The 22,167-nt window shown below is 42.9% G+C and overlaps 1 protein-coding gene across 1 annotated transcript in view; it reads left to right on the top strand.

The window, feature by feature from the left end:
* Positions 1 to 3,539: 3,539 nt before the first annotated feature.
* The window catches only part of LOC139453035 (GTP-binding protein Rit2-like), an 81,920-nt gene continuing 63,292 nt past the window's right edge, over positions 3,540 to 22,167 (top strand). Inside the window, exon 1 of the mRNA XM_071234662.1 lies at positions 3,540 to 4,092. Within this exon, the coding sequence (XP_071090763.1) occupies positions 3,540 to 4,092 (553 nt within the window). The remainder of the gene's footprint in view (positions 4,093 to 22,167) is intronic.

Genomic DNA, 22,167 nt, shown 5'->3' on the forward strand with positions numbered 1-22,167 from the left:
AGATATATTTGACTTGTGCCAACATTTTGATATTGAGTCACGCCACGAATCACAGCACCTGCCTATCACAAGGTCATTACGAGCGCTTCATTCAGGTGGAAAAACATCATTTGAAAACGCATACCATAGTCATTCAATGTTTAAGTGGGATAACAGCAAAGCAGATATTTTCCAAGAACGACTGTTATCAGACACCTTTGCATGCCTCCTAAGAGAAGCTATTGATTCTGTTTTTACAAATATTGATGAAAGTGTATTGTTATTTACAGAAGCTATTACATATGCAGGGAATGTAATGAAAAGGGAAGTAACCCCTAACAGAGAAAGTAAACAGTGGTTTGACTGGGAATGTGAGTTGTTAAAGAAGGAAAGATGCACTCTTTTAAACCATTTCAGGAAATTAAAGGATAAAGACTCACTTGCTAAGTACACTGATTCGAAAAATATGTATAAAGCTTCTTGCAGAAAAAAGAAACAAAATGTCATGGATAGAAGCAGAGAAAAACTAGAAGAAAGTATCAGCTCATCAAAACAGTTTTGGACGACCTTGAAAAGCATCAGCAAACAGAAGGAAACTAAAAGTCACATAGAAATGCATGAGTGGTTTAATTACTTCAAAAATCTTTTCAGCGGTGATGATTCCACAAACAACTTCCAGTTGAACTCTTTTGATAATGATGAAACCAATTTTGCAACGGAAATATTAGATTCCCCAATCTCAAAGAAGAAATTAAATCTGTTATTCCAAATCTGAACAGAATTCTTTAAATACTCTCTTGATAATACCCTGTCGTATTTGGAAATATTATTCAATACAATAATGGATACCTCTTACTTTCCAAAAGGTTGGACACTTGGAACTATCGTTCCAATTCACAAAAAAAGGCTCAGTGTCTGATGTTGAAAATTATAGGGGAATTACACTTACCAGTATATTCAGTAAGATATTTCTTAGCATTATTAATAAACGCTTGGTATTGCGATCGGAAGCACTTGATAAGATTGAGGAAGAGCAAGCAGGTTTTCGACAAGGTTACTCAACCACTGATAATATGTTTATTCTCCAGGCTCTTATAGATAGGTATATTCAACGTAAACGTGGAAAATTGTATGCTATATTTGTAGATTTTTCGAAAGCATTCGATTCAGTCTGTAGAGACAAGTTATGGTATCTATTTAATTCACATGGTGTCAGTAATAAAATGGGTAAATTGTTATGTGGTATTTATAAGGAAGTTAAATCATGTGTTAAACAAAACGGCATGTATTCAGATTCTTTTATATGTCGTACTGGTGTACGCCAAGGATGTATATTAAGCCCCTTTTTGTTCTGTTTTTTTTATTAATGAGCTTGCAGGCCAAATCAAAAGAAATTATGATGATGGTATACAATTACATCCTGAACTTATGAAAATATTTATGTTACTATTTGCAGATGATATAATCATGTTCTCGAGTACTGTAAAAGGTTTACAAACTTTGATAAATCAGCTAGAATTGTACTGTGATACGTGGAAACTTAATGTTAATCTAGATAAGACAAAAATTGTTGTATTTAGCAAAGGAAATACGCTGTCAAACAACGAAAAGTGGTACTTTCGGGGACAGTTACTCCAAACTGAAACCTCATATAAATATCTTGGTGTAATATTTTCAAGTAAATTATCATGGAACCGACATATATGTAATGCAGCAACCCAAGCTAAAAAGATGCTATTGGGCATTTTACAAACGTTTGAACATTTTAGCGAGTGTGCTTATAAATCTTTCTTCAAAATCTTTGACACAAAAATAGCTCCTATTCTTTCCTATGTTTCATAAATATGGGGTTTTGCAGAGGCTAAAGAAATTGAATTCGTACATTTATACGCATGCAAAAGATTTCTTGGTGTTAAACATAGTACGTCTAACGTAATGGTTTATGGTGAATGTGGTCGCATGCCCTTGTATATATATCACTACTTAAAAATCATAAGATACTGGTTAAAATTACTAAAAATGCCAGTAAGTAGATTGCCAAAAATATGTTATAATATGATGGTATTGTATGAAAAGAATGGAGATCAAAATTGGGCATACAATGTTAAATGTCTACTGTATAAATGTGGGTATGGTTACATCTAGGAAAACAAATGTTTCTTAGAGAATCATGCCATGTTCATATTGAAAATAAGGCAGACGCTTTTTGACATGTACTTTCAAACATGGAGATCTACTGTAGATGTTTCTAGCAAATGCGAATATTATAGATATTTTAAAATGCAAATATGCGCAGAAAAATATTTAACTGATGTAAATATAAGAAAACGCAGAATATCATTAACACAATTTAGATGCAGCTCACACAGGTTAATGGTTGAAGTTGGCAGGCAAAACAAAATACCCAAATGTTTAAGATTAGTTAAACAATGTTCATTAAATGTTGTCGAAGATGACTTTCATTTTCTACTTGTATGTTGTAAATATGATAATTTAAGGAAAAAATATATTGAACAGAAATACTATGTACATCCAAATAAATACAAGTTTATCTCTTTAATTTCACACGTGAGCCAAACGGCTATACAAAATCTCTCTCTCTCTTTGTTCATGTTATTAAGAAATGAATCCTTGTAACATTCCTAACGGCTTCCACATTGTCATGTATTCTGTACTATGGGCCTGTGGCCTTACAGTTATATATGAATAAACTGATTGATTGATACAGTGTTTCACCTTACAGAGTTACACGTTACAGTGTTTCACCTTACAGAGTTTCACGTTACAGTGTTTGACGTTACAGACCTACACGTTACAGTGTTTGACGTAACCGTCTCGAGCCGGAACCAGGGAGAACCACGTCCCCGTGCTGTGGCAGCCGATGTCCCCCACGGGGTGAGGAGTGGTGTCAAGTATAACAGTAAAGTGAGTGAGTGAGTGAGTATGGTTTTACGTCGTTTTAGCAATATTCCAGCAATATCACGACGGGGACACCAGAAATGGCCGGCTTCGCACGTTGTACCCATGTCGGAAATCGAACCCGGGTCCTCGACGTGACGAGCGAACGTTTTACCGACTTAGCTACCCACCACCCCTAGAACAGAGTAGCTGAAGCTGGTGAATTAAAGATACCTTCCCTTGTGAAAACACAACACTGATCACACGTGTTCTGACACTAGAAGCTAATAAAAAAACGATATCATGCAACACAATAACACAAGACACAACTACAACAGTTTCTGCACCTCCCGACACAAGCGTCTGAGGCTTGAGCTATGTACCACGGAACTAGGAGCTGTGTAAACCCGCAATGTCTTCTGCTGATAACCGCTGGCGGCCTGTTGTGAATAGCAATGACCACGCACACTCTGGCCGATGTTAAGCTGCGCATTAAACAGTCATTCACTCCGGCAACCTGTGCGACTATAGGCTACTACGGCAGCACTGTCACACTGGGTATTGGAGAACGCTTGCAGAGGGTTGTGGTGAAAATCAATGCAGCGTTCGCTGTGACGAGGTGGTCAGGATTATCCCTACGTCTGTGGGGCTGCACAGTAGGGATGGCGGAGTACCAGGGAGAATCCGGGAGTCTCTCGAGGGGCAGCCCAGTCAAACAAATGTCCAACTTAAACATAAGTCCTCGCCCCAAGAAAAGGGCAACCTCTCTGAAGAAACCTAAAAGACGATTTTTAGAAAATGTTGAATTAGAAGAAATGAGACCCAGGACTAGCAGCTTGCCATCACGAAACGACTTAAAGAAGCCAGTGCAGTACCTGTCTCCATACAGCGAAAGTGCGGAATATGACAGTGTGTATACTCTGAGGTCTTTTGTGACAACTTCTAAAGGGCGTGTCGTGAACAGAGGGGACTCGCTCCGGTCAAGGAGTACTAACAGTGTGCTGAGTTCTGGCAGCGGGAGTATGACAGAGTTGACCCCCCTCTCCCGAACGTCCAGTTCGCTGTCTCAGAGCAGCGTGGCCAACAGCACCGGGTCAGCGTTCGGGATTAACCCTTTCAAAGTTTTAGTTGTTGGAACTATGGGCGTGGGAAAAACGTCCATCGCTCGCCAGTTCACGACGTCAGACTACCTGGGAGATCTAGACATTAGCATAGGTAAGTACATATAAACTGTTTGAAGAACCTCTCACACTGCACTACGCCATGCGTGGAGGTAACAACTACACTCCGACACAGACCTGAGTATAACACTTACATGTGATCCTAACATCGTCACTCACAGGCTTAGCCAGCAGATGTGGTTGAGGCGGTGTTAGTACATTAAGAAAGTAACTACACTTGAATCAATCATTGACCACGGTGACCACATGCGTCTCCGGTAAATCCGTCACCAGCAGCTATGTTTGTGTTCTGAATCTACAAACCAGTCAGCACCCACGGGCCTCGGTACCATGACAGACAATGGTACCAAATCCAATCGAAAAGGCTTTTACATCATTCATACAGACAATACATCTGTTATACAGCAATTCATCGGCTCTTTAGCAATACATCGGCTATATAAGCCCCAACCTCATATTAATATGAACATCTATGCCTCCTATATCTCGTCCTATGCCCTATGAAACATGGGCTATGTCGTCCCATGTGGACTCCTCGACTGAACTGATGTCTGACTGTTGCGTATCAAGTCAGTTTTTGTTTGTTTATTTGTTTGTTTGTTTTTTGTTTAACGCCGCACTCAGCAATTTTCCAACTATATGCCGGCGTTCTGTAAATAATGGAGCCTGGACCAGGCAATTCGGTGATCGACATCGTGAACACCGATGCACGCAATTAGGATACGATGACATGAATCAACGAGCCTGACCACCCGATCAATTATTTTATAAGAGAGTGTGGTCGACTCCTTTAGTGTTAACACTGGGTTTCCATTCCTCCCATGCCTGTGTGATCAGTCACGCTGGCGTCGTGCAGCACGGACGACACACAGCTGTGAGTTGCAGGTTGCTACAAACAAACGATCTTTGAGTAATCCATAACTCCATTATTTCACTGTCCCCGATAAAACAATGATCCCCCCCCCCTCCACACACACACACACACACACACACACACACACACACACTTTAATAGCGAAGGTCCTAGACTAACATTTAGTCTCTGAAATCTTATATTACACAATATCCTTCTTGACTCTAAAAATAAAAAAAATTCCCTATGCTGATTTCAGACTTGCTTTTGTATGCATTTCTAGATTATTATTTTTTCATAAAATAAATATATTCCACGGTCATGGTGCAGGACTACGAAGGTCCGAGTCGAGACTGTTGCAGTGTTAACAGGGGAGGTAGGCTTGGAGGGGAGATCGAGCCAAGACATGGCAGCGCATCACATTGTTTAACCCCCATGTCAAGAAGAGCGAAGGTGTTTAACGCTTTTCTACTTATTCACAGAATGATTTATATGTATTGAAACATTTCGAATGTTGTTTGTTTATTAGGAAGAATAATTTATATTGACCAACATTGTGCAGCACCACTTAGTCGCATACTGTACACTGTACCAGCTGATTGTTGTGATGACGGGGAGAACAACTCTGGTAGGACATCATGTCAGTGTTTGGTCTTCACTACATAAACAGTCTATCATCAGAGCTCGTTCTGTCAAGCTCTGGTCCCAAGGACGTCGATGTTGATGTCGCCGCTAGATGAACTGCCCACGTTGTTAACATCCTCGGCGGCATCTACAGATCTCAAACCGTGTAGCAGTCTGTATGTGACGGATGTAGTGGGTTCTGGTCGCTATTTCTAACAGTATATCCTTTTCCAATGTAGCAGTGATGAGGCCGCATGTGATAGAAGGCAGGCATTGTGTGGATGGTGGGATAATTAGCCTCAAGGGAGAGTCGTTTTACGCTGGACAGGAATGTCCACTATATCAATATCATGAATGATTAACGCCAGTTGTCCCTTGCAATCACCCCGCACGCTGGACCGTATCACGACATAGTTGTTTGGCCCGAGGACCGTGTCACGACATAGTTGTTTGGCCCGAGGACCGTATCATTATATACGACAAAGTTGTTTTGATCAGAAGACCGTATCACTATATACGAGTTAGTTGTTTTGATCAGAGGACCGTATCACGATATACGAGTTAGTTGTTTTTATCAGAGGACATCTTGATGTGCGGCATGCCCGTGGACTGGTGAAACAGGTGCTGGCGTTTAACAACCAGAGGTCAGCCTCGGGCACTAAAACAGCACCTTCACGTATAGTGTGGTGTGAACGTTATACCAGCACATTAAAGTACTTCATCAAAAGGCATATGTGGTGCTTTTTAATATTTCAGGCATGTGTTTCCAAACGAGTGTTTTATTGCTGGCGACATATTGTACATGTAAACACAATGTGAATTGATCGGGAGAACGAGATGACTCCGATGAACGGAGACATGCTGGGCTTCTCCTGGGCTCGCGACACTGGACAGCACATACAGGATAACTCTGTCGGCCCAGGGTTTTTAGATCAGTACACAAAAACATTACACACAAAACTATTTCTTTCTTTTTTTGTCATATTACATGTTTATGTTATTGAGTGATGTGGACATGCTGATGTTTTCCTGAGTGACGCAAGCAATCAAAACTAAACCAGGAGATGAGATAAACATGTTATTTGACCAAAAAAAATTGTTTTGTGTGAAAGTAGTCCCGACATGAAGTGGTCAGATAAAATAGCAGTTTATCACTCCAGCCATTATACAGAGTCGGACACACAGACAGCACGAGAGCCGTGTACAAGGGACCCGCATGCTCTATTGTCGTGTACAAGGGACCCGCATGCTTTATTGTCGTGTACAAGGGACCCGCATGCTCTATTGCCGTGTACAAGGGACCCGCATGCTTTATTGTCGTGTACAAGGGACCCGCATGCTCTATTGCCGTGTACAAGGGACCCGCATGCTCTATTGCCGTGTACAAGGGACCCGCATGCTCTATTGCCGTGTACAAGGGACGCATGCTCTATTGTCGTGTACAAGGGACCCGCATGCTTTATTGTCGTGTACAAGGGACCCGCATGCTCTATTGCCGTGTACAAGGGACCCGCATGCTTTATTGTCGTGTACAAGGGACCCGCATGCTCTATTGCCGTGTACAAGGGACCCGCATGCTCTATTGCCGTGTACAAGGGACCCGCATGCTCTATTGCCGTGTACAAGGGACTCGCATGCTCTATTGTCGTGTACAAGGGACCCGCATGCTCTATTGCCGAGTACAAGGGACTCGCATGCTCTATTGCCGTGTACAAGGGACCCGCATGCTCTATTGCCGTGTACAAGGGACCCGCATGCTCTATTGTCGTGTACAAGGGACCCGCATGCTCTATTGCCGTGTACAAGGGACCCGCATGCTCTATTGCCGTGTACAAGGGACCCGCATGCTCTATTGTCGTGTACAAGGGACCCGCATGCTCTATTGCCGTGTACAAGGGACCCGCATGCTCTATTCTCGTGTACAAGGGACCCGCATGCTCTATTGCCGTGTAGAAGGGACCCGCATGCTCTATTGCCGTGTACAAGGGACCCGCATGCTCTATTGCCGAGTACAAGGGACCCGCATGCTCTATTGCCGTGTACAAGGGACCCGCATGCTCTATTGCGATGTACAAGGGACCCGCATGCTCTATTGCAGTGTACAAGGGACCCGCATGCTCTATTGCAGTGTAAACCTCTGCACGAACGTTATTCCGCAGTCAGATTCGTCATTCTGGAAAATCTGTTTATCAGGATTATCCAAGCTAGGTGATAAAACACCACTAACAATAGATACTTAAAACTATCTGGAAAACGCCTAAACAATAGATGGTTAAAACTATCGGGGGAAATGCCGTGCATTGAGTCTATATTGTGTGCGACAATAAAAAAACAACATTTCTACTTGACAAATAACCTTTACTTTGATAATTTACTTTGCGGTCGATATCAAAACACAATTGGTTTTGTTTGATTACCAGTGGCCCTATTGTCCTCAATAGATGCAGAAATAATGCATGCACACAATAGAAAACGAATACGACAAAATAAGGACGGTGATTGTGGAACGAAACTGTGTCATCTTTAAACCAACTTTCTCTGAATATTTCAGACTTACCTAACTGTGACACTGTTGCATTCACCTAACTGTGATACTCCTGTACTTACCTAACTGTGACACTGTTGCATTTACCTAACTGTGATACTCCTGTACTTACCTAACTGTGAAACTGTTGCATTCACCTAACTGTGATACTCCTGTACTTACCTAACTGTGACACTGTTGCATTTACCTAACTGTGATACTCCTGTACTTACCTAACTGTGAAACTGTTGCATTCACCTAACTGTGATACTCCTGTACTTACCTAACTGTGACACTGTTGCATTCACCTAACTGTGATACTCCTGTACTTACCTAACTGTGACACTGTTGCATTCACCTAACTGTGATACTCCTGTACTTACCTAACTGTGACACTGTTGCATTCACCTAACTGTGATACTCCTGTACTGACCGAACTATAAGTCGGTGTATATATCTGCCTCTGTGTGTGTGTGCGTGTGCGTGTGTGTGCGTGTGTGCGAGCGTGCATGCGTACGGGTGTGTGTGTCATTATGTTATGACGACGTCCAGAAAGAGTAAAGTGTTGACGCGGGGTGAGGGGTTAGGCTATGCTGTGTTCATATGTGGCGCTGAAGAAGATGGATGACCGTTCTGGTCGGATAATACGTCGTACAGAGTTGATGATTCTTGCCTACCCAACCCCACGAAAACATGGTGATTAATTTGTTACTTGATAGCAAATACTCAGCTGTCTAGTACTGCACAAGGGAGATTGTTCCAGATGATAGTTGAGGGAGATACTAGGGCGATAGTTCCGCGGTCTAAATCCACTTAAAGAAGAGTGTAGTAATGGACTTGTAAATCCCGTTGGTGTGGCGAGGCGAGCGTCACCTCTCTCGACAACAGGGGATGTAACCCTGCCACTGCAAGTAATCACCAACTACCAAGGTAATCTATATTTCGTGCTTTGAGAAACTTAACTACCGAGATAAAAACTTTGAATCTATTTCAGAAAACGCATGCGGACATTGTCCGAGGTAAGGTAAAAGGGATCCACATACCAGGCTGCCATATGTACCTTGCCTTGAAGGCATCACTGAGCTGCCATATATGCCTTGTCGTGAAGGCATCACTGGGTTGCCATATGTACCTTGCCGTGAAGGCATCACTGGGCTGCCATATATACCATGCCGTGAAGGCATCACTGAGCTGTCATATATACCCTGACTCGAAGGCATCACTAGGCTGCCATATGTACCTTGCCGTGAAGGCATCACTGAGCTCTCATATATACCCTGACGTGAAGGCACCACTAGGCTGCCATATGTACCTAGCCGTGAATGCAGTCACTAACAAGCAAAGTGCATACTGAACCTGATCAGCTTTGTGTGTCTCAACACCAGCTTGGGAACATTTCAACCAGCTGCTTGCTGATCAGTCCTCGAATCAATGATAGGGCAGATGGCATGGGTAAATAGAGGACAAGCTGGGGATAAATACAGGATACGCAAGGAATAAATAGAGGATAAGCCAGGGATACATGAGGATAAGCGAGGGATAAATAGATGACAAGCGAGGGATAAATAGATGACAAGCAAGGGATAAATAGAGGATAAGCCAGGGGTACATAGCGGATAAGCTGGGGATAAATAGAGGATAAGCCAGGGATGCATAGAGGATAAGCCGGGGATAAATAGAGGATAAGCCGAGAATAAATAGAGGATTAACCAGGGATACATAGAGGATAAGCCAGGGGTACATAGAGGATAAGCCGGGGATAAATAGATGATAAGCCAGGGATACATGAGGAAAAGCAAGGTGTGAGTGAGTGAGTTAGGTTTAACGCCGCTTTTAACAGTATTCCAGTCATATCGCGGCGTGTCAGCTTAATGTGGGAGGAAAGCCCGAAGTGATGCAGGTTTTAGATGTTTACGACTTCGGTGAAACCCACGAGCACGGGTATGGTGCTGACAAACCTAGAAACATAATTGGGGCGAACCGGGATTCGAACCCACAATCATAGGTTTCTGGCGTGCCGAAGTGACGCAACTCTGCACAGCGAATCGCGGCGCCTTAGACAACTGGGCCACCCGTGCCCCCTGGATAAACAAGGGATAAATAGAGGAAAAGTAATGGATAAATAGAAGATAAGCAAGAATAAATAGAGGATAAGTAATGGATAAATGGAAGATAAGCAGGGGATAAATAGGGGATAAGCGAGAGATACATAAAGGATAAGACAGGGATAACTAAAGGATAAGCAGAGAAAAATGGAGGATGAACGAGGGATAGATGGATGATAAGTAAGGGATAAACACAGGTGGGTGAATGATTCTGTATTTGAAAGTTGTCACCTCCATTTCGACAGCACGGCACTTGAAAGACAATTGTACGGCACTTATACGAGACGAGGCGTCTATGAAAACTATACGACACTTGTACGACAACTGTACGACACTTGTACAGCTGTACGACACTTGTACGACACTTGAACGACACTTGTACGACAACTTTACGACACTTGTACGACAACTTTACGACACATGTTCGACACTTGCACGACACTTGCACAGCTGTACGACACTTGAACGACAACTGTACGACACATGTTCGACACTTACACGACACTTGCACAGCTGTACAACACTTGAACGACACTTCCACAACACTTGAACGACACTTGCACAGCTGTCCGACACTTGAACGACACTTGCACAGCTGTACGACACTTGCACAGCTGTCCGACACTTGAACGACACTTGAACGACACTTGCACGACACTTGAACGACACTTGCACAGCTGTACGACACTTGAACAACACTTGCACAGCCGTACGACACTTGCACAGCTGTCCGACACTTGAACGACACTTGAACGACACTTGCACGACACTTGAACGACACTTGCACAGCTGTACGACACTTGAACGACACTTGCACAGCTGTACGACACTTGCACAGCTGTCCGACACTTGACACAAGTGTCGTTCAAGTGTCGGACAGCTGTGCAAGTGTCGTACAGCTGTGCAAGTGTCGTTCAAGTGTCTTGCAAGTGTCGTTTAAGTGTCGTTCAAGTGTCGTTCAAGTGTCGGACAGCTGTGCAAGTGTCGTACAGCTGTGCAAGTGTCGTTCAAGTGTCGTACAGCTGTGCAAGTGTCGTTCAAGTGTCGTGCAAGTGTCGTTCAAGTGTCGTTCAAGTGTCGGACAGCTGTGCAAGTGTCGTACGGCTGTGCAAGTGTTGTTCAAGTGTCGTACAGCTGTGCAAGTGTCGTTCAAGTGTCGTGCAAGTGTCGTTCAAGTGTCGTTCAAGTGTCGGACAGCTGTGCAAGTGTCGTACAGCTGTGCAAGTGTCGTTCAAGTGTCGGACAGCTGTGCAAGTGTCGTTTAAGTGTCGAACATGTGTCGTACAGTTGTCGTTCAAGTGTCGTACAGCTGTGCAAGTGTCGTGCAAGTGTCGAACATGTGTCGTAAAGTTGTCGTACAAGTGTCACACGTACTAAAATACTAAAATAAAAAAAGTATAAGCATTGACTTTCACTTTCTCACAGGCTCCGACGTTCATACAGTTTGACCCTCACACTATGATGGGTCAATATATTATTCTTAAATGTCATTCGTCGTTACGGTAGATATGTATGTGTTACATAGGTATAGCATTCGTCGTTACGGTAGATAAGTATGTGTTACAAGGGTATAGCATTCGTCGTTACGGTAGATATACATGAATATAGGGGTATACCATTCGTCGTTACGGTAGGTATATATGTGTTACATGGGTATAGCATTCATCGTTACGGTAGATATATATGTGTAATACGAGTATACCATTCGTCGTTACGGTAGGTATGTATGTGTTACATAGGTATAGCATTCGTCGTTACGGTAGATATACATGAATATAGGGGTATACCATTCGTCGTTACGGTAGATATATATGTGTTACATGGGTATACCATTCGTCGTTACGGTAGATATGTATGTGTTACATGGGTATAGCATTCGTCGTTACGGTAGATATACATGAATATAGGGGTATACCATTCATCGTTACGGTAGATATATATGTGTAATACGAGTATACCATTCGTCGTTACGGTAGATATGTATGTGTTACATGGGTATAGCATTCGTTGTTATGGTAGATATACATGAACATAGGGGTATACAATTCGCCGTTACGGTAGATATATATGTGTTATACGAGTATACCATTCGTCGTTACGGTAGATATACATGTGTTACATGGGTATACCATTCGTCGTTACGATAGATATATATGTGTTACATTGGTATACAATTCGCTGTTACGGTAGATATGTATGTGTTACATGGGTATACCATTCGTCGTTACGGTAGATATATATGTGTTACATGGGTATAGCATTCGTTGTTACGGTAGATATACATGAATATAGGGGTATACCATTCGTCGTTACGGTAGATATGTATGTGTTACATGGGTATAGCATTCGTCGTTACGGTAGATATATATGTGTTACTTGGGTATAGCATTCGTCGTTACGGTAGATATATATGTGTTACATGGGTATACAATTTGTCGTTACGGTATATATATATGTGTTACATGGGTATAGCATTCGTCATTACTGTATATATATATATATATATATATATATATATATATAACTTGAACGACACTTGTCACAGCTGTCCGACACTTGAACGACACTTGCACAGCTGTACGACACTTGAACGACACTTGCACGACACTTGAACAACACTTGCAAAGCTGTCCGACACTTGAACGACACTTGCACAGCTGTCCGACACTTGAACGACAATTGCACAGCTGTACGACACTTGAACAACACTTGCACAGCTATCCGACACTTGCACGACACTTGAACAACACTTGCACAGCTGTCCGACACTTGCACGACACTTGAACAACACTTGTACAGCTGTCCGACACTTGCACGACACTTAAACAACACTTGCACAGCTGTCCGACACTTGCACGACACTTGAACGATACTTGTACAGCTGTCCGACACTTGAACGACACTTGAACGACACTTGAACAACACTTGCAGAGCTGTCCGACACTTGAACGACACTTGCACGACACTTGCACGACACTTGCACAGCTGTCCGACACTTGAACGACACTTGCACAGCTGTACGACACTTGAACAACACTTACACAGCTGTCCGACACTTGAACAACACTTGCACGACACTTGAACAACACTTGCACAGCTGTCCGACACTTGAACGACACTTGCACAGCTGTCCGACACTTGAACGACACTTAAACGACACTTAAACGACAACTGTACGACACTTGTACAACACTTGTGCAACACATGTACGACACATGGCGCGTGACAAATGATTCAAGAATACTTGTTAATACTCATTTTCGTTGAAATGGTGCATTTTGTATATACAGGTTCTGGTCCAATGACCTCATTATTGCTTCAAACTGGTTCACCCTTAACTTGTTTTGAGTAGTATATATGAGAAACTAGAGACTGTGTGGGTGACCTGCACGTGTAGTTGCGTGTTGGAGTATGTTGAAGGCAGGTGTAATGTTACGTGGGGTTGCGTGTTTCCCTCAAGCGACATCTGTACTGACAACCATGCATGGAGTGTGTTGAAGGCAGGGCTAATGTTACAAGAGCATGACATGACGAGACAGTTGAAACTGACATGAATTGTAACATTCGTAACAGATATATAGAAGTGGCGTCCACCACCTGTTTTCAAAATGTACCATCTACTCTAGATGTAGGTTCTAACATCAAATGACGAATGGTATACCCGTATAACACATGTATATATATATATATATATATATATATATATACCGTAACGACGAATGGTATACCCTTATAACACATATATATATATATATATATACCGTAACGACGAATGGTATACCCGTATAACACACATATATATATATATATATATATATATATATATATATATATATATATATACAGTAATGACGAATGCTATACCCATGTAACACATATATATATACCGTAACGACAAATTGTATACCCATGTAACACATATATATCTACCGTAACGACGAATGCTATACCCAAGTAACACATATATATCTACCGTAACGACGAATGCTATACCCATGTAACACATACATATCTACCGTAACGACGAATGGTATACCCCTATATTCATGTATATCTACCGTAACAACGAATGCTATACCCATGTAACACATATATATCTACCGTAACGACGAATGGTATACCCATGTAACACGTACATATCTACCGTAACAGCGAATTGTATACCAATGTAACACATATATATCTATCGTAACGACGAATGGTATACCCATGTAACACATGTATATCTACCGTAACGACGAATGGTATACTCGTATAACACATATATATCTACCGTAACGGCGAATTGTATACCCCTATGTTCATGTATATCTACCATAACAACGAATGCTATACCCATGTAACACATACATATCTACCGTAACGACGAATGGTATACTCGTATTACACATATATATCTACCGTAACGATGAATGGTATACCCCTATATTCATGTATATCTACCGTAACGACGAATGCTATACCCATGTAACACATACATATCTACCGTAACGACGAATGGTATACCCATGTAACACATATATATCTACCGTAACGACGAATGGTATACCCCTATATTCATGTATATCTACCGTAACGACGAATGCTATACCTATGTAACACATACATACCTACCGTAACGACGAATGGTATACTCGTATTACACATATATATCTACCGTAACGATGAATGCTATACCCATGTAACACATATATACCTACCGTAACGACGAATGGTATACCCCTATATTCATGTATATCTACCGTAACGACGAATGCTATACCCTTGTAACACATACTTATCTACCGTAACGACGAATGCTATACCTATGTAACACATACATATCTACCGTAACGACGAATGACATTTAAGAATAATATATTGACCCATCATAGTGTGAGGGTCAAACTGTATGAACGTCGGAGCCTGTGAGAAAGTGAAAGTAAATGCTTATACTTTTTTTATTTTAGTATATTTAGTACGTGTGACTTCATGTTTCCACTGACAACCAGCTGTGTCGCGGAATAGAATAGTTCCTCAAAACGAGTAGTGAAATGAGAGTATGTATGCTCAACGTGTTCTACGGGAACAACTTTGTTGTTTCCTTACAAGAAATGTATTCAAATAGTATCCTCATTAGATGAGAAAGGTCTGTTATGAACTACCTCAGTTAGTCAAGGACCACACGTCATGATACGACATAATAAACGTGACGGGAGAAATTTCAGAAGTTGTTAATGAACCTGTGGCTATATGATGTGTCAGTCATAGTGTTGGCCGATGATTGAAAAGTAAAAGATGTGCCACATTGATACTAAGGTGTACTGTGATACTAAGGTGTACTGTGATACTAAGGTGTACTGTGATACTAAGGTGTACTGTGATACTAAGGTGTACTGTGATACTACGGTGCACTGTGATACTAAGATGTACTGTGATACTACGGTGCACTGTGATACTAAGGTGTACTGTGATACTAAGGTGTACTGTGATACTAAGGTGTACTGTGATACTAAGGTGTACTGTGATACTAAGGTACACTGTGATACTAAGGTGCACTGTGATACTAAGGTGTACTGTGATACTAAGGTGTACTGTGATACTACGGTGCACTGTGATACTAAGGTGTACTGTGATACTAAGGTGTACTGTGATACTAAGGTGTACTGTGATACTAAGGTGTACTGTGATACTAAGGTGCACTGTGATACTAAGGTGCACTGTGATACTAAGGTGTACTGTGATACTAAGGTGTACTGTGATACTAAGGTGTACTGGGATACTAAGGTGTACTGTGATACTAAGGTGTACTGTGATACTAGATTGTCACTGTAGTCTAGACACGGATCGAGTCGATACTACGAAAGTTTGGATGTACTTTCCTTCCTTTTGTTCTCTGGGATGGGTTGTAGCGAGGATGGGTTGTAGCGGGGATAGGTTGTAGCGAGGATGGGTTGTAGCGGGGATGGGTTGTAGCGAGGATGGGTTGTAGCGAGGATGGGTTGTAGCGAGGATGGGTTGTAGCGGGGATGGGTTGTAGCGGGGATGGGTTGTAGCGAGGATGGGTTGTAGCGAGGGGGGGGGGGGGTCGTAGCGAGAATATCCTTGAACGGACACGCAATCAAACTTTCTGACTTATCCCAATGTATGCTAAAACGCTAAATTCAAGTTAAAAGGGTCTAAATGATGATGTTTATATGTATACCGTAATGACAAATGATATTTCTGTGTAACACCTATGTATCTGTCGTAACGACGAATGATATATCTGAATAACATGTATTTAGAATACATCCATATCAGAATGATGAGATCTGATTGGTTCACGTGACCTTGATGTGTCCCGCCTTGGAGGGAAATACATTTCTCAGCGGTAGAATCAATCTCTTATACCCCGACACGAATAAGACAGGCTGCACTTGAATTTCTGAGAGGGGGAATAAATTCCTTATAACCCACCACGAAGATAACAGTGTGCACGTTTATTTCTCAGATGGAGTATATATCCCTTATACCCCGCTTCGAAGTAAAAAGCAGACGCTTTTTCCCCCGAGTCAGTGATACTCACGTGACATGGCACAAGTTATATTAACCTTAACTCAATTGAACAGTTGTTTTCTATCAATGCTGAAGAATTTGTTTAAACGTTTTTTTACAATGTCAGTAAGATATCGGTTTTGCGGGATCCCTGGGGGTAAATGTGGTCTTATGCGTCCCATCTAAAGAACAAATATGCACCTATCACACGAAGCATGCTATGTCTGTTTAACAAATAGGCACCAGGATTGACTATGCGCGATATTTCAATAGCTTACCCGATCGATTGAGTGTTTGCATGTTTCCTATTTGGAATCGCGAATCCCCATTCCAGCTGGTGTTCATTCACTGTTTCTGGTGAAATTAATCTGTTTCTTCCATCTCACAGAAATTACTTCCTCCGAAGACGAAAGTCCTTTCTTGCGCCTGATGGCTGCAGTAGAATCAAGTGTGAGCTCCGAGCCACTTGACTGTTGTGCTACATCAGCGACTGTCGGGTGCTCATGGCAGGGCAGAACACGCTGATCCTTCTCGCGAACACCTGGTGTCATCACTGATGTGTAGCCATACACGAACACCTGGTGTCATCACTGATTTGTAGCCATACACGAATACCTGGTGTCATCACTGATGTATAGCCATACACGAACACCTGGTGTCATCACTGATGTGTAGCCATACACGAACACCTGTTGTCATCACTGATGTGTAGCCATACACGAACACCTGGTGTCATCACTGATTTGTAGCCATACACGAACACCTGGTGTCATCACTGATGTGTAGCCATACACGAACACCTGGTGTCATCACTGATTTGTAGCCATACACGAACACCTTGTGTCATCACTGATTTGTAGCCATACACGAACACCTGTTGTCATCACTGATGTGTAGCCATACACGAACACCTGGTGTCATCACTGATTTGTAGCCATACACGAACACCTGGTGTCATCACTGATTTGTAGCCATACATTCACATACATTTTAACGCTATTTCGCCATATACGCCCAATGTTATCTGTTCGGCTTGTAATCGAGACGAGTTATTCTGTGGCGTTGATGTGTCATATTTCTATCCTCGCTAACATACATTCCTGCAGTCATTTCCTCTTCTGAACACAATATTGATTTAAGATTAAAATCATAAACTGGTACGGGTTTTGAAAAACAAAGCTGGCGGCTCCTACAAAAACCCCAGAGGTTTTTGTTTTCGATCCGGAATCCTTATTCAGGGTTCATTTTCGATGAAATAAAGCAAGTAGAGGTAAATAAATTTTGAAGAGATTAAATGTTGGTATATATATTAGAAATAATTTCAGAATTTGAAACCAGTCGGAGATGAAGATGCTTGCTGTAAATCGTACAGCGCACATCGGCAGACTTTCCGTGAAATATAGAAAACTGAATTAAATGATGCTACGGGAGACAGTCAACCTGATACGCACAGGCAGGCTCACCTGACAGCTGATGAGATCCCACATTAAGTACACTGGGGGCAGCATGGAAGGCTCCAGGTAGTATAGCCCGTTAATGCGTGGAGTCATCACAACAATAGCACTCAACGGCCGGGTAACATTAGGCCGCAGTATGGAGAGCCAAGGATGTGTGTGTGTGTGAGTGTGTGTGCGTGCGTGCGTGCGTGCGTGCGTGTTTCTGTCTGTTTGTGCGTGCATGCGTTCGTTCGTGCGTGCGTGCGTGCATGCGTGCGTCTGTGTGTGTGTGTCTGTCTGTGTGTTTGTCTGTGTGTGTGTCTGTGTGTGTGTCTGTGTATGTATGAAATATGACAGTGAAACCAGCTTGTCGGACATGGCAGTGAAACCAGCATGTCGGAAAATGCAGTGAAACCAGCTTGTCGGACATGGCAGTGAAACCAGCTTGTCGGACAAGGCAGTGAAACCAGATTGCCGGATATGGCAGTTTAAACCAGCTTGTCGAACAAGGCAGTGAAACCAGCTTGTCGGACAAGGCAGTGAAACCAGCTTGCCGGACAAGGCAGTGAAACCAGCTTGCCGGACATTGCACTGAAACCAGCTTGTCGGACAAGGCAGTGAAACCAGATTGTCGGGCATGGCAGTGAAACTAGCTTGTCGGACATGGCAGTGAAACCAGCTTGTCGGACATCGCAGTGAAACCAGCTTGTCGGACATGGCAGTGAAACTAGCTTGTCGGACAAGGCAGTGAAACCAGCTTGTCGGACATCGCAGTGAAACCAACTTGTCGGACATGGCAGTGAAACCAGCTTGTCGGACATCGCAGTGAAACCAGCTTGTCGGACATGGCATCCAAAACTGGCTTCCGCATGAGATACCACAAAGGTATGATGCAGCCATATGTCATGGGAGACGTACCATGTCATCAGGTTAACTCGACGTTTAGTGACAACACCGATTCTGTGCGATTTGCAGCAATACGACGTCATTAGGTTAAAAGTCAAAGAAGACAGAGGCACATGTATTAGTTGGATCCTTGCTAAAGTTGAGTGACCCGTGTATTAGTTTGATTCTTCCTAAGGAAGATAGTGTCACGCGTATAAGTTTAATCCTTCCTAAAGACGAGTGTCACGTGTTGAAGTCACCAGGGCAATCGAACCCGAGGCTACGGCGTGACTTAACCACAAGGCTACCCGCTTCCCGTCCTGAGGTAGGCTGTACAACATGTATTAGTTTAATCCACCCCTAAGAGGACAACGTCAGAGGTCTTAGTTTGATCACTATTCACACACGGCTGTATGACACTACATTTCACACACGGCTGTATGACACTACACTTCACACACGGCTGCATGATACTACACTTCACACACGGCTGTATGACACTACACTTCACACACGGCTGTATGATACTACACTTCACACACGGCTGTATGACACTACACTTCACACACGGCTGTATGATACTACACTTTACACACGGTTGTATGACACTACACTTCACACACGGCTGTATGACACTACACTTCACACACGGCTGTATGACATTACACTTCACATGCGGTTGTATGACACTACACTTCACACAAGGCTGTATGACACTACACTTCACACACGGCAGTGTTACTCTACACTTCACACACGGCTGTATGACACTACACTTCACACACGGTTGTATGACACTACACTTCACACACGGCTGTATGACACTACACTTCACACACGGTTGTATGACACTACACTTCACACACGGCTGTATGACACTACACTTCACACACGGCTGTATGACACTACACTTCACACACGGTTGTATGACATTACACTTCACACACGATTGTATGACACTACACTTCACACACGGCTGTATGACACTACACTTCACACACGATTGTATGACACTACACTTCACACACGGTTGTATGACACTACACTTCACACACGGTTGTATGACACTACACTTCACACACGGCTGTATGACACTACACTTCACACACGGTTGTATGACACCACACTTCACACACGGCTGTATGACACTACACTTCACACACAACTGTATGACACTACACTTCACACATGGCTGTGTTACTCTACACTTCACACACGGCTGTGTTACTCTACACTTCACACACGGCTGTATGACACTACACTTCACACACGGCTGTATGACACTACACTTCACACACGGCTGTGTTACTCTACACTTCACACACGGCTGTATGACACTACACTTCACACACGGTTGTATGACACTACACTACACACACTGCTGTATGACACTACACTTCACACACGGCTGTATGACATTACACTTCACACACTGTTGTATGACACTTCACTTCACACACGGCTGTATGACACTACACTACACACACTGCTGTATGACACTACACTTCACACACGGCTGTATGACACTACACTTCACACACGGCTGTATGACACTACACTTCACACACGGCTGTGTTACTCTACACTTCACACACGGCTGTATGACACTACACTTCACACACGGCTGTGTTACTCTACACTTCACACACGGCTGTATGACACTACACTTCACACACGGTTGTATGACACTACACTACACACACTGCTGTATGACACTACACTTCACACACGGCTGTATGACACTACACTTCACACACGGTTGTATGACACTTCACTTCACACACGGCTGTATGACACTACACTACACACACGGCTGTATGACACTACACTTCACACACGGCTGTATGACACTACACTTCACACACGGCTGTGTTACTCTACACTTCACACACGGCTGTATGACACTACACTTCACACACGGCTGTATGACACTACACTTCACACACGGCTGTATGACACTACACTTCACACACGGCTGTGTTACTCTACACTTCACACACGGTTGTATGACACTACACTTCACACACGGCTGTGTTACTCTACACAACACAACATCTTCATCTCTTACTTACACAACGCGGTTCACATTTAATCCGACCTTTGGATCAGAACGTTTAGTCTTTGACTGCGGCCATCCTGGGTCTGTGCATGTAGGGTTGTAGTTCTCCGGATATAATTAATTTTTTGAAACGTGACGCTTTCTCTTCAAAGATAAAAGATATCACTTTGATACTTTCTTCATTGAAATAATAAAAAAGTAATTTGAAGGTAAATGTCAGAACGTCCTTGTGATGCATCCAGTAGACACGGCCTGGATTTCAATCTTCTTCATATGAAAGCAACAAACAGTCACCATGGCAACGCGTGTTCGACTGGATGAAGACAACATACCATGGCAACCAGTGTTGGACTGAATTAAGGCAACATACAGGCACCATGACCAACAGTGTTCGGCTGGATTAAGGCTACATGCAGGCACCATGGCAACCAGTGTTGGGCTGGATTAAGGCAACATACAGGCACCATTGCAACCAGTGTTGGACTGGATTAAGGCAACATGCAGACACCAAGGCAACGATTGTTGGACTGGATTAAGGCAACATGCAGACACCATGGCAACGACTGTTGGTCTCGATTAAAGCAACATACAGGCACCATGGCAACGAGTGTTGGACTGGATTAAAGCAACATACAGGCACCATGACAACCAGTGTTGGACTGGATTAAGGCAACATACAGGCACCGAGGCAACGATTGTTGGACTGGATTAAGGCAACATACCGGCACCATGGCAACCAGTGTTGGACTGGATTAAGGCAACATACAGGCACCATGACAACCAGTGTTGGACTGGATTAAGGCAAGATACCGGCACCAAGGCAACGATTGTTGGACTGGATGAATGCAGCATACAGACACCATGACAACGATTGTTCGACTGTGGATAAAATACATGACATGATAATGGAAGATCGACGACTCACCACACGTCACATAGCCAATACAGTATAGGTATTTCTCATGAGAGAGTTAGAAACATACTGCCTCGTGGTTCTGATCTAATTTAGCACCGTCAGATGTCCGCCTCTTACCAAACTGGAAGAAGAATGTCCACCCCCAACTGCTGGTCATATCGATATTCCATCTTGTTTTGCTGATAATGTGA

The sequence above is a fragment of the Haliotis cracherodii genome, unplaced genomic scaffold (assembly GCF_022045235.1).
Source record: "Haliotis cracherodii isolate W230 unplaced genomic scaffold, xgHalCrac1.p SCAF_10, whole genome shotgun sequence".
Taxonomy (NCBI): Eukaryota; Metazoa; Mollusca; class Gastropoda; order Lepetellida; family Haliotidae; genus Haliotis; species Haliotis cracherodii.